This window comes from Geotrypetes seraphini, chromosome 3 (genome assembly GCF_902459505.1).
Source record: "Geotrypetes seraphini chromosome 3, aGeoSer1.1, whole genome shotgun sequence".
NCBI classification, from domain to species: Eukaryota; Metazoa; Chordata; class Amphibia; order Gymnophiona; family Dermophiidae; genus Geotrypetes; species Geotrypetes seraphini.
Window position 1 is genome coordinate 216848410 of NC_047086.1, and position 14816 is coordinate 216863225.

The following is a 14816-nucleotide window of genomic DNA, read 5'->3' on the forward strand; positions in this document are numbered from 1 at the left end:
CACAAGGATAGAGTAGATCAAATTGGAGGGGGGTTGCATTGTATGTTAAAAGAGGGAATTGAATCAAATCAAATAAACATTCTGCATGACATAGATAGCAGTGTGGAATCCTTATGGATAGAAATTCCATGTGTGAAGGGAAGGAATATAAAGGTAGGGTTATACTACCGTCCCCCAGATGAAGAAATGTTTTCAGAGATTAGGAAAGCTGGAGAAATGGGCAACAGTATAATAATGGGTGATTTCAATTACTCCACCATTGACTGATTAAATGTTACATCAGGGAGTGCTAGGGAGGTAAAATTCCTAGATGTCATAAATGACTGCTTCTTGGAGCAACTGGTCCGGGAACCAACAAGAGGGGGTGCTATTTTAGATTTGGACCTTAGTGGAATGCAAGACATAGTACAGGAGTTAACTGTATTGGGTCTGCTCAGAAACAATGATCCTATCATGATCAAATTTGAGCTGATACCGAGAGTAACATCGCAAAAGAAATCTACTGTAGAAGCATTTAATTTTTGAAAGGCCAACTATGATAAAATGAGGAAAATGGTTAAAAAGAAGCTAAAAGGATCAGTTGCAAAGGTTAGGACTGTAAACTAGGCATGGATGTTATTTAAAAATAGCATTGTGGAAGCTTAGACCAGATGTATTCCACATATCAACAAAAGTGGAAAGAAGAGGAAACGAGAACCGGCGTGGTTAAAAGATGACGTGAAAGAGGCTATTAGAGCCAAAAAACATCCTTTAAAGAATGGAAAAAGGATCCAAATGAAGAAAATAAGAAGAAATACAAGCAATGGCAAGTTAGTTGCAAAGCATTGATAAAGACAGCTAAGAAAAAATATGAAGAGAAACTTGCAAACAGGCAAAAACTCATAACAATTTTTTTAGGTACATCAGAAGCAGAAAACCTGTGAGGGAATCTGTGGGACCGTTGGATGATCAAGGAGCAAAAGGGGCGCTCGGGGAGAATAAGGCCATAGTTGAAAGACAATTAATTCTTTGCTTCGGTCTTTACAGAAGAAGATGTAAGAGATCTACCTGAACCGGAAATGGTTTTCAAGGGTGATGATGTGGAGGAACTGAAAGAAATCTCTGTGAATCTGGTCCTTTATTTCTAAGTAAATAAAATCTGGCTACGTTAGAAGTTCCCTACATTGAACTTGACACTGATATTTTTTTGTATTACTAATTTGTATCACAACCACGCAGCACTGAGAAAGAGTTTCTCCCAGAAAGGGGGAGGGAGAAAAGTAGGAAACCAGGAAGTGACTCAGGGGAATTTAAAAGGCTGAGCCAGACCCAGGAGGAGAGGAGGTGTGCTAGAGGGAACATAGGAGCTGGAGAAGCTGGTTGGAAGGACTTGGCATGGACAGTGTTTGTAGGAGGTAAGACTCTACAGCATTGAAAAACCCTGCCTTTAAAAAACCTGCCTTTGTTCAGTGACTGCTAAGACCTGGGACCAAATGCTACCTAGCTGTTTCCTGCCCCTAAAATAAAGACTGGGGCATGTCAAGCCCTATGGAGATTTGGACTTGTGTTTGGGAAAGGACTGGGGAAAAGCTTACTTAGTTTCTTGGAAGAACACAAACTTATAGAAGCCTGTGAAGGAACAGGCTCCGCACTACTGTTTAATTAAAGAGGTTTTTTTGAATGCCCAGAGTGTGGTCTGTCTGTCCGTCTGTGCAACCCTTCTCCGGAACACGCTGCCCACCTCTATCACATGTAGGTTTACTTCTGTATTTTGATATTAATCTTTAATCCAGAATGACTAACTCTTCCGGATTCCTTAAAAGATTAATCATCCCTTACATTCCATTAAGATCACTAAACTCAAGCAATTGAAATTTTTTAGTTGTTCCATCACTATGCCATATAGTATATGATAAGACAAGTAAATCAATACTTTCTGTAACTGCTCCATCATTATGGAATGCAATGCCTACCTTTGTGAAGAATCCTCTATAAACAAATTTAAATCAAACTTAAAAACATTTTTATTTAAAGATGCATTTTATTTCTGAATATTGACTTGACTCTTAATCATCCTGATAAGACTACCAAGTCCTTTTCATTCAGATATGATTACTACTAATAAGATGGAATTATTCCCATTGTTGTTCATTCCTTTTTTGTATTTCTGTCCTATTAAATTTTGTATTTCTTCCCTTTTTCCACTTTTGTGAATAATTTGTTTTAATTTGTTTAATATAATTTTAATTATGTACACTGCTACATGCAGCACTGTATATTGTGACAGGGAAGCACCTATCACAAGGAAAAGTCCTGCTCTAAAACCCTCAATTCCTAAAGCTAAGCCAATTCAGCAGCCAGACAATAGGGTTTTAGGCAGAGTAAAACAAACAGGGTTAAAACAAGAGAGCCATCCACCAGGAAACCTAGTAAGGAGGGCTCCCAAACCACAGTCTAATTGCCATTATTCCTTTCCCAAGGAGCAGAGAAGTTTCCCTGCAGAACTAAGCTGTGAAACAGAGAATCAACCCAGAAGGGGGCGGGGCTACAGCTGGGAAGCTGCAAGCAGGTAAGTCTTCAGACATGAAGCAGAATAAATTAAACCCAGCTGAGGCTGGAAGAGAAATTTGAAGCCAGCACACAGCTCCACTTGACCTTCCCTCCACAGAGAAAGAAAGACAGCTCTTTGCCACCCAGAGAAGGACAAACAGAAATTCCCCAAGCAGCTAAGTACTGGGACTTTGCAGAGGGATTTGTAAGGGAAAGGCAAAGTTATGCTACAGAGGGGGAAAGGGAAGCTCCTCTAACTCTCATGAAGGGGAAGGGGAAGGGGAAATGGAAAATTTAAACGAAGAAGGTATGGAAATAACTGATTATGAATGTGACTCCAGTAATATAGAGTGGGAGAGCCATACTAACACCCAGGAAGAATATAATGTGCCAGAGGAAAGTATGGAGCTTTAATGTAACTGCTTTTCTCCTGAGACAGGCAGGTGATATGCAGTCCCACTTGATGATGAAGTCTCTGACTGAACCAATCAGGTCGGACTCTCCCCTAGCTACAGTATAGTAAGCTTTTGAGCTTACTGAGCATGTGCGGGATTGCCCTACTCCACGAGCTCCCTCCCCTCCTCCTGTCAGTTTTTAACTGACCCACTCCTAGTCAGTCGCAGCTCTCCCCTTGTCAGAGGAAAACATCGAAAGGACTAAAAAAAATAGTAATTTTACTTCCGAAAGCCTTGGCTTTTTAGCCCTTAAGACAGTTAAAAAAAAACAAAAAACTGTGAGAATGCTGCTCCTGTCATTGCAACTCATCAGTAACAGGGTTATTGATTCTTCCATCCATCAATTTCTGCCGGTGTCAGCTAACTGCAAGTATTTTTTATTCACTAGTTAAAAAAAAACCCAAAACAAACAAACAAAAAAAAAACAAAAACAGAAGCCAGATTTATTTTTATCAGGACAGCTTGTCTTTCCAGCCCTTAAGGCAAAACCGGTATGGGAAAATCAATTGTACTCTTCTCTTCAAAGTCAGTGAGCTAGTGTACTCTGCTCGTTTAAAAAAAAAAATTTTCAGTGGCAATTAAGACCGCGAAGACTTCTGCCGGCTTCATGTCACCTTCCCCTTCGATGCCTCTCTATGCTGTCAAAATAAAAAAAGCCGGCAAAACAGCTGATTTTAGCTTCCTCCCCTCAGGGTTCTGCTTCGTCTCCGGCGGGGGAGGATAGCGTTCAACTGCCTAAGCTGACAATTCTGAAAGAAAGTGGCACTGCAGAAGAAAAAGGACAAGAGAAAAATCCTGACGGTGCAGAGGCTGAACACCCGCTCTCCACTGTTGGCGGCTGCAGCAGCATGTCATGGTAAAAAAGTTTCAGGGGACAGCTTTTCAGTAAGGCTACCTCAAAGGGGGATTCCCGCAGGCCAGGCAGCAGCCTCATGCTCCTACCTCCTGCTGACTCTCACCGATTTGCCTGCAGCGTTTCACTCACAGCAGGTAAAGGCAGTTTCAAAGCCTAAGAGAGCTGCTGCTCCTCCACTGGCTCTGGACACTCAGCAGGTACCTGAAAAGAAATTAACCCTGTCTCAGACTTTACAGTCTACAGTCCAGAAATATCAAAGAAGAGACAAGTTAATCTAATCATGTATTTTTAAATTATAACTTATGGGCAGACTGGATGGACTGTTCAGGTCTTTATCTGCCGTCATTTACTATGTTACTATGTCTCCTTCAGTGCCGGGCTTTCCTGCTTCCGATACCCAATCTTTTCAATCTATGGCTAATTTTTTCACCCTATTCCCAAAATTTATGCAGAATAGTGCAGGGCTTTTTCAACAACCAACTCCTGCACCTTCCATTCCTATTTTAAATCCTCAGCAATGCCCTGACTGACAACTCTGTACCCTCGCACGCTGTGCTAGACATTCCCCCACAGCTAGAATGGAGCCATGGCACTCCCATCTGCTCCGTTCCTACCCAAGGGCCATCATCTCCCACAGAATGGCCAGACCAGCAGGAGCATTTACCTATACATGCAGATCCTGACCTCTCTCTACCTCAGCCGCCTGCCACAGAGAAGCATACTTATCCCAAGTTTTTACAGAAGGTATCTTCTCTTCTGAATCTCAATCCGAATGCAACTCCCTCAGGAAGCAAGGATTTCCAAACCATCCTTCAATCCTGCACATCTCCAGTCAAGGAGCTTCTTGCCTTTCCAGTGCATCAGATTCTCCAGGATCTTCAACTTAGTAATTGGCAAAAACCATGGTCTATATCCATAATAATAATAATAATAACAACAACAGTCTATATACTGCAGGACCGTGAAGTTCTATGCGGTTTACAATGATTAAAAAATGTTACAGATTGAGTAGTACTAACAGAGTTAAGGTTTAGTGGTCAGTTATTGTGGAGAAAGATTGTGCAGTGCAGCTGCCTAAGTACTTTAGGAACAAATATATTTTTAGGTGTCTCCTAAATTCCCCATAAGTATTCGCAAGCATGAGTAATTGTTTCAGATCTTTACCCCATAATGCTGCCTGATATGAGAAGAGATGTTAATGATGTCTTTTAAATTTACATCCTTTAACCGGAGGAGAAACAAAATTCAAGTTTGAGCTTCTCTTAAGTCGATTGGTTGAGAAAGAGAAAAGGTCGGTTATATATCAGGGGGCTAGGCCGAAAAGTACCTTAAAGCAGAAACACCCAAACTTAAACTTCACGCGTGCCTGCATCGGCAGCCAATGCAGGAGTCGGTAGGAAGGAGTTACATGATCGAACATCAGCCCAAGAATCAGCCTGACCGCCGCATTTTGCACCAGTTGTAATCGTTGCAAGTTCTTCTGGGAAATTGTCAGATAGGTGATATTACAGTAGTCAAGTTGACTCAGTGTAAGGGATTGTACCAGAATTCTGAATGATGAAGCATCAAAATATGTTCTAATGGACCGAAGCTTCCAGAGAGTAAAAAAGCCCTTTCTGACCAAAGAGTCCACCTGGTCTTTCATGGTTAGGCACTGGTCTAATATTATACCCAGTACCTTCATAGTAGATTGGATAGAACATAAGAAGTGCCTCTGCTGGGTCAGACCAGTGGTCCATCGCGCCCAGCCGTCCACAGGTCCAGGACCTGTGTAGTAGTCCTCTATCTGTACAACTCTATCCCCTTTTCCTTCAGAAAATTGTCCAATCCCTTCTTGAACCGTAATACTGTACTCTGTCCTATCACACCCTCTGGAAGCGCATTCCAGGTGTCCACCACCCGTTGGGTGAAGAAAAACTTCCTAGCATTGGTTTTGAATCTGTCCCCTTTCAACTTTTCTGAATGCCCTCTCATTCTTGTAGTTTTCAAAAGTTGGAAGAACCTGTCCCTCTACTTTCTCTATTCCCTTCATGATCTTGTAAGTCTCTATCATATCCCCTCTAATTCTCCTCTTCTCCAGGGAAAAAAGCCCCAGTTTCTCCAGTTTTTCGGTGTATGAAAGGTTTTCCATACCCTTTATCAAACATGTCGCTCTCCTCTGAACCCTCTCGAGTATCGCCATATCCTTCTTAAGGTACGGCAACCAATATTGGACGCAGTACTCCAGATGCGGACACACCATCGCCTGATACAATAGCAGGATAATTTCTTTCGATCTGGTTGTAATACCCTTCTTGATTATACCTAGCATTCTATTCGCTCTCTTAGCGGCCGCTGCGCACTGTGCCGACGGCTTCATTGTCTTATCCACTATTACTCCCAAGTCCCTTTCCTGGGTACTTTCACTCAATAACATCCCTCCCATTGTATAGCTGTACCTCAGGTTTTTGGTTCCTACATGCAATACTTTACATTTCTCTGCATTGAACTTCATTTGCCATCTCGTCACCCACTCCCCTAGCTTGTTCAGGTCCCTTTGTAATTCTTCGCAGTCCTCTTTAGTCCGAGCACCACTAAATAGTTTGGTGTCGTCTGCAAATTTTATTATTTCGCACTTCGTCCCTCTTTCTATGTCATTGATAAATATATTGAAAAGCAGCAGTCCGAGCACCAACCTCTGTGGGACACCACTTGTTACCCTCCTCCAGTCCGAGTAGTGACCCTCCACTCCTACACTCTGCTTCCTACCCGCCAACCAATTCCTGATCCATCTATGTACGTCTTCTTCCACTCCATGGTTCTTCAGCTTCCGAAGTAGGCGTTCATGTGGTACCTTGTCAAAGGCTTTTTGGAAATCTAAATATATGATGTCTATGGGGTCCCCTTTGTCCATCAGTTTGTTAATTTCTTTGAAGAAGTGTAGTAAGTTTGTTAGGCACGATCTCCCCTTGCAGAAGCCATGTTGGCTTGTGATTAGAAGTTTATTTCTTTCAAAATGCTCATCGATGCTGTCTTTTATCAGCGCTTCCGCCATTTTCCCTGGAACCGAGGTCAGCTGTTTTCCAGTCCAAGGGGACTCTTCCTGTAAGCAAGGAAAGATTGAAGAGCACGGATAATGGCTCTGCCAGGACATCACACAGCTCTCTAAGCACCCTGGGGTGTAGATTGTCCGGTCCCATGGCTTTGTTCACTTTGAGTCTTGATAGTTCGCAGTAGACGCTGCTGGGTGCAAACTCGAAATTCCAGAACGGGTCTTCTGAGCTTTGCCTTGCTTGCAACTGTGGACCGGACCCCAGCGCCTCACGGGTAAAGACTGAGCAGAAGTATTCGTTTAGTAGTTCTGCTTTATCGGAATCTGATTCTGCATAAGTCCCGTCTGCTTTCCTAAGGCGTACTATCCCATCTAAGTTTCTTTTCCTGTCACTGATGTACCTGAAGAAGGATTTATCCCCTTTCTTAATGTCCTTTGCTAGATTCTCTTCTATTCGAAGCTTGGCCTCTCTGACTGCCATTTTGACAGCTTTGGACCTGGCCAGATAGTCTTCTTTTGCCTCTCCTCTTCCTGATTGTTTGTAGGAAACAAATGCTTTTTTCTTTTTTTTTAACGAGGTCCGAGATTTCTGTAGTGAACCACTGGGGTCTGTTATTTCTCCGTCGTTTGCTTACTGTTTTTATATAGCGATTGCTTCATGTAGGGTAGATTTCAGTTTTGACCACATAGCCTCTACATTATTGGTTTCAGCTTGGTCTTGCAATGCCCGACGGACGAAATCTCCCATGCGACTGAAGTCAGTGCCCCGAAAGTTGAGGACCTTTGTTGTTGTGTTTGATCTGGTGAAACCTTTCCTAAGCCCTGACGCTCAGTATAGATCTTCGTGCAGTCTACATTCCAGGGGAATAGAATATCCTAGCAGACTCCCTCAGCAGGAAGCTCGACCCACATGAATGGGCCCTCAATCCTGCAGTGCTAACATCCATTTTCCAACAATGAGGGTCTCTTCAATAGGATCTCCCTCAGCAGGAAGCTCGATTTGTAACCTAAAAAATTATATAGTTTATATTTCTTCTATTCTGTATGCATGTATCTGACGACTCTATATTGTGACTATTTCTCTGATTGTCCAGCACCTCTTGTTGTAAACCGCCTTCAACTATTATGGCTTTGGCGGTATATAAGAATAAAATTATTATTATTATTAAGGACATGGGAAGGAGACATTCGGGGCACTAAGGACATAGGAAGGGGCACTAAGGATATAGGAAGGAGGCACTGGGGGCACTAAGAACATAGGAAGGGGCACTAAGGACATGGGAAGGAGGCAATGGGGGCACTAAGGACATAGGAAGGGGCACTAAGGACATAGGAAGGAGCACTGGGGGCACTGCACTAAGGACATGGGAAGGGGGCACTAAGGACATGGGAAGGGGGCACTAAGGACATGGGAAGGGGGCACTAAGGACATGGGAAGGGGGCACTAAGGACATGGGAAGGGGCACTAAGGACATGGGAAGGGGGCACTAAGGACATAGGAAGGAGCACTAAGGACATAGGAAGGAGCACTGGGGGCACTAAGGACATAGGAAAGAGCACTGGGGGCACTAAGGACATGGGAAGGAGGAACTGGAGGCACTAAGGACATGGGAAGGAGGAACTGGAGGCACTAAGGACATGGGAAGGAGGCACTGGGGGCACTAAGGACATAGGAAGGAGGCACTGGGGGCACTAAGGACATAGGAAGGAGCACTAAGGACATGGGAAGGAGGCACTGGGGGCACTAAGGACAAAGGAAGGGGCACTAAGGACATGGGAAGGAGGCACTGGGGGCACTAAGGACATAGGAAGGAGCACTAAGGACATGGGAAGGAGGCACTGGGGGCACTAAGGACATAGGAAGGAACACTAAGGACATGGGAAGGAGGCACTGGGGGCACTAAGGACAAAGGAAGGGGCACTAAGGACATGGGAAGGGGGCACTAAGGACATGGGAAGGGGGCACTAAGGACATGGGAAGGGGGCACTAAGGACATAGGAAGGAGCACTAAGGACATAGGAAGGAGCACTGGGGGCACTAAGGACATAGGAAAGAGCACTGGGGGCACTAAGGACATGGGAAGGAGGAACTGGAGGCACTAAGGACATGGGAAGGAGGAACTGGAGGCACTAAGGACATGGGAAGGAGGAACTGGAGGCACTAAGGACATGGGAAGGAGGCACTGGGGGCACTAAGGACATAGGAAGGAGGCACTGGGGGCACTAAGGACATAGGAAGGAGCACTAAGGACATGGGAAGGAGGCACTGGGGGCACTAAGGACAAAGGAAGGGGCACTAAGGACATGGGAAGGAGGCACTGGGGGCACTAAGGACATAGGAAGGAGCACTAAGGACATGGGAAGGAGGCACTGGGGGCACTAAGGACATAGGAAGGAACACTAAGGACATGGGAAGGAGGCACTGGGGGCACTAAGGACAAAGGAAGGGGCACTAAGGACATGGGAAGGAGGCACTCGGGGCACTAAGGACATAGCAAGGAGGCACTGGGGCACTAAGGACATAGGAAGGAGGCACCGGGGGCACTAAGGACATAGGAAGGAAGGAGGAAGGGAATAGAAAGGGACAATTATTGTGCCTGAGTGGAGAAAGAAAGGATGCACAATCAGAAGGAAACGCAAACAGAGACTCATGAAATCACCAGACAGCAAAGGTAGGAAAAAATGATTTTATTTTCAATTTAGTGATCAAAATGTGTCAGTTTTAAGAATTTATATCTGCTATCTATATTTTACACTATATTTGTCTATTTTTCTGTAGTTACTGAGGTGACATTGCATATTTTAAAGTCATCTGCCTTGACATCTTTGAAAACCCCCCAAATATAAATGATAATTAACATTTTCTCTGCGTATAGAGTGCTTTGTAGTTTTTAAAAATGTTATGGTTACCATTATGAATTAATAAGATATTATGTGTACATGAAAAATGAATGGAAGAAATTGGAGTGGGACTAGGGTGGGGCTAGGGCGGGATTGGGGTCAGGACTGACAATTAATAGATGTCCCGTTTTGATGAAAAAATTAATGGTCACGTTAAATATTATCCTTATTTTACAATTTTTTCCAAACAAGGTTCAGCTACGGACTCATCCTAAGTTCCTGCCTAAGGTGGTTTCAGATTTCCATCTTAACCAAACCATTACTTTGCCTTCCTTTTTTCCACCGCCACATGACTCAGAGACAGAGAAAAGACTTCAATCTTTGGATTGCAGAAGAGCACTGCTTTTTGCTTTTTTTTTTAACCTCAAAACAAGTTCCCATCTTCGGAAATCTTCTCAATTATTAATTTCCTATAATCCACCTACCTGTGGTCAACCAGCAACTAAAAGAGTCCTTTCTTCTTGGATGTCACGTTGCATACATTTTTGCTACACAAGAGCTCATCTCCAGCCCCCTGTTTCAATTGGGGCCCACAGGCTGCGAGTGCAGCAAACCTCAATTGCAAACTTGAGGTCCATTCCAATCCAGCACATATTCTTACCAAACACTACTGCTTAGATGAAGTTTTAGCTCAAGATGTTCATTTTGGCCAGTCAGTTTTACATAACCTATTTGCATTATAGATTGTTTACCACCTCCCATATGCTTCTTCAGCTTGGGACTCATCATCAAGTAGGACTGCATATCCCCTGCCTGTCTCTGAAGAAAGCAAGGTTGCTTACCTGTAACAGGTATTCTCCATAGACAGCAGGGGAATGCAGTCACACTTGCCTGCCCACCATCCCCTCGTCTCCTCTTTTATAGCTAGGAACAAAACTGACAGGAGGAGGGGAGGGGGGCTCATGGAGTAGGCAATCCTGCACATGCTCAGTAAGCTCAAAAACTTACCATACTATAGCTAGGGGAGAGTCCGACCTGATTGGCTCAGTTAGAGACTTCACCATCAAGTGTGACTGCATTCCCTCCCTCCGACGTCAGCACTGACATCGGGAAGACTTCCGGTGGGCTGTGTGCTGCGGCAGGGCAGGTAGGGAAAAGAAGAAGAGCCTCGCGGCTCGAACTCCATTTTGCTTGCAAATGAGGGCTGGGAGGCAGAACACAAAAGGGAGTGCGTTTTTGGCACAAAGCATGAACTTGGGAGAGAGGATGGAGGAAGGGAGGGAAAGAGGTGGGGGAGGGAGTGCGTTTTGGACACAAGGCATGAACTTGGGAAAGAGGATGGAGGAAGGGAGGAAAAGAGATGCTGAGGTGGGGGAGGGAATGCATGTTTGGAAACAAGGCATGAACTTGGGAAAGAGATGCTGAAGTGGGGGAGGGAGAGCGTTTTTGGACACAAGGCATGAACTTGGGAAAGAGGATGGAAGAAGGGAGGGAATGCGTTTTTGGACACAGAAGGCATGGACTTGGGAGAGAGGAAGTGAGGGAAAGAGATGCTGAAGTGGGGGAGGGAATGCGTTTTTGGACACAGAAGGCATGAACTTGGGAGAGAGGAAGGGAGGGAAAGAGATGGTTGTGTACACAGGAATGGAAGAAAGGAAAATTTTTGGTCAGGGAGGGAGTGAGGTACAGATGAGAGGGAGAAATATTGTGGTGGAAAGGGAACAGTGGGACAGATTGAAATGGATGCAAGAGGGAGGAATGTTGGACATAGTGGTGAAAGGAATGGAGGGAGAGATGTGACATGGTGCTAGAGAGGGGTGATAGAAGGAGAAATGTTGGGCATGGGGCTGGTGGATAGGCAAGAAAGATGAGAAAGTGATAAATGCTGGACCATGGTAGGAGGAACCAATGGACAGCAACAGAAGAATTTACAGAAGATGGGAAAGCGGAAAAAAGAAACTGGGACCAACTTTATGGAAAAATAAGTCTCCAGACAACAAAGGTAAAAAACGGAATTTATTGACTAAAATATGTTAGCTTTGGGAAATGTATATAGCAGATGTCTTTGTATTGTGTTCAAAAGAAAAGGAAATGCATTTCTGGTTTTATTTCTACAGTGTTGAAGTACTTGCTGACCCTTACTGTGACTGGTGGGGATCCCCAAGCACCGCCAGCAGAGGACCTCCTCTAGAGACGGCCAGAACTCTCCTCCACCAAGCACAGCAGTCGCTGGCAACATCCATGAGCCACTGAGGTGCCAGCATCTGTGACTCAGGGATGCTACTGCTGCCTGCCAAGCTTGGCATAAGGGACCCCCGGCCAACTGCAAAGGAAGTCCTCAGCTGACAGCTTGGGAGTTCTCATCAGCTGAGTATTTATATTTTATATTTACATTAGAGGCTCTGGTAGAAACCTGTTTACAAAGTATGTATTCTTCCCAATTAATATTTCCAAATTAATAAAGTCTCTTTGCTTATTTGTAAATAGGTTTCTACCAGAGCCTTTAATTCAGTAGCATAATTAAATGAAATAACTATTTCTGAAGTTTATAGGGACGGGCGGGGACGGAGGGGATTCCTCACGGGGATGGGTGGGGACGGAGGGATTCCTCGTGGGGACGGGTGAGATTTCTCACGGGGACAGGTGGGAACGGGTGGGATTTTGGTGGGGACAGGTGGGATTTCTGTTCCCGCGCAACTCTCTAGTTGGAAAGCCAATTAAAAGTGTTTTTTTAATGTTCAAACATTTTTATTGAAGGAATAAAGTAAAAATACATTTATGATAATACATATAGATTTATTACAAATGATTTCACATATTTTAAAAATTCTAATCCATATATTCTATAAAATACTGTCATTCCTTCAAACATTTTATAAGACAAACCCTAGTCCCCCTTATCACCCCCTTCCCTTTCCCCCCTTCCTCCTTCCCATTCCCCCCTCCCTCCCAGGATGAAAGGTGACAAAAATAGCCAGGTTCTGGAATACAATGAAGGCAACCATTCATTAAGAATCAAACTTCTTGCTCTAGGTGAAAATTTTTGGGTCCCAAGTTTTCATAAAAAGACAGGTTTGTCTAGGAGATCGATGAACCTCCCAAACCTCAAATAAAAGTACACAATGAAATTGGTTCCTCCAATGCCAAAAACTAGGAGGTTCTGTCTGTAACCAATATTGCATAATACATTTATGACCTACCATACAAGCTTTCTGAAATAGAAGATATTTTCCTTGACCATATACCCTGCCTTACCAAAAAGCACTCCTCTTGGAGATTCCACCACAGAACTATCCCATAATGAACCCCAAAATAATAGGATGGCAGACCAGAAAGACTTAATTAAAGGACATTGCCAAAAAGCATGAGATAATGTATTGAGATCTTTATCACATTTAATACATATTGGAGAATTCACCAATCCCGCATGAAAAGCTTGTATTTGTGAGAAAAAGGCCCTATGTATCACTCTATATGTACATTCCTTCCATATAAAACCCGTAATAATTGTAGGTAATCTATGAACTGCTTGACTAAAATCAAGAACTGATATCTGAATCCCTAACTCCTCACTCCAATTTTGTAAAAGCTTATCGTATGTGCGATTTGGAAGTAAATTCCACCACCACTCATGCAACAGAGATACCGAAATTGGTAAATCCTCACATTGATTGAAAAAAGTAAGAATTCGGTTACGAACTCCACAGGAAAGACCCGATCTCCGTAATATAATTCACAAATTGCATACAACCATATAAAGACCCAGGACCATCTCCTACTGTTAAAGAAAAGTCAGGGAATCTCCTTATCTTCCCTGTCTCGTCCAATACCTGCACTATATATTGAACACTCTTTGTCCCCCAATTTTGAAAAATCCCAGAAGTCATACCAGGAGTAAAACCTCCATTACCTTGAATAGGTAAAAGATCAGTTACACGTGGATTATAAGCCCATAACTTCAACAAATTACCCCATACTAACCTCATTTAATCAGGGGGGGGGGGGTTCCTTTGATTGTTTTGGACTGGCTGGGATGAACCAGTTACTGCATTAAGGAAGGGGAGTAAGCAGGCACAGCGCTCCCAAAGTGGAGACCCAGCTACCTGGGGGGGGTAGGGCTCCAAATACAAGCTGCACTATTGTTTTGCTTTATTATTGTGGGCATCTGAAGCCCTGAGAGAAATGAACTTTAAACTGGAATGCAGCACAATGGAAATGATTGCTTAACACATGTGACATTGAGAATGAACTGTACCAGAATTATCACTGTGTTAAACTTTAAACCTGATATTCATTTTTTTGGGGTTTTTTTTATTGTGATTGAAGGAGAGTGACAAATAAAGTCTAACAACTATTTTGAAATGAATCCAGAATATTCTGTGTTATTCTTGTCACCAACCAAATCAAAGGCGCCCAAAATCTTACCTGTGGTCCGAGGCGGGTCTTTCGCTAGCCGAGGACCTAGCCAGGCCACAACATTAACATGGAACAGACATTCCCTGCTCAAGAGAGCTTGTAATCTGTGACAGACAAAAAGGAAAAAGGGTAAATCTATACATGCTGCTCAGGTACGAAATTAAAGAGGGAATTATAAGGCAAATATACTAAGGAATTATAGAGGGAATGACAAACAGATATGGGTGCTTTACAAGTTGATTGGAGTTAGAACTTAAAAGCAGCTTTATAAAAAGTGAGCTTTAAGCATGGATATGAATACTGCCAGAGATGGAACCTGACATACTGGGTCAGGCAGTCTGTTCCAGGCATATGGTGCAGTAAAGTAGAAGGGATGAAGTCGGGAGTGGGCAGTAGAGGAGAAGGGTACAGACAAGAATGATGTTCCTGGGGAGGAGTATAGGTAACATGACCATTTATTTTTTTCATCAAAACGGGACATCTATTAATATTCAGTCCCACCCCCAATCCCGCCCTAGCCCCACCTCCAATCCCGCTCTAGCCCCACCCCCAATTCCACCCTAGCCCCGCCCCCAATTTCTTCCATTCATTTTTCATGTTCACACAATATCTTATTTCATAATGGTAACCATAAAATATTTTTTTTTTGTTCAAAATATTTTTATTGATTTCATAGATATAAAATAAA

At 43.5% G+C, this 14816-nt stretch overlaps 1 protein-coding gene across 4 annotated transcripts in view; it reads left to right on the forward strand.

The window, feature by feature from the left end:
- LOC117356902 (retinol dehydrogenase 7-like) overlaps nucleotides 1-14816 on the forward strand; it is an 85096-nt gene that overhangs the window by 30584 nt on the left and 39696 nt on the right. Inside the window, exons 1-3 of one of the 4 annotated variants that reach the window (XM_033936804.1) lie at nucleotides 674-1394; nucleotides 2460-2548; nucleotides 3677-3840. The exons of 1 other annotated variant lie outside the window; for it this stretch is intronic. In XM_033936804.1, coding sequence (XP_033792695.1) covers nucleotides 3833-3840 — 8 coding nt within the window. In that variant the 5' untranslated portion in view covers nucleotides 674-1394; nucleotides 2460-2548; nucleotides 3677-3832. Of the gene's footprint in view, nucleotides 1-673; nucleotides 1395-2459; nucleotides 2549-2607; nucleotides 2705-3676; nucleotides 3841-14816 lie in introns of those variants that run through there. 2 more of the 4 variants (XM_033936805.1, XM_033936807.1) reach the window with 2 other exon arrangements.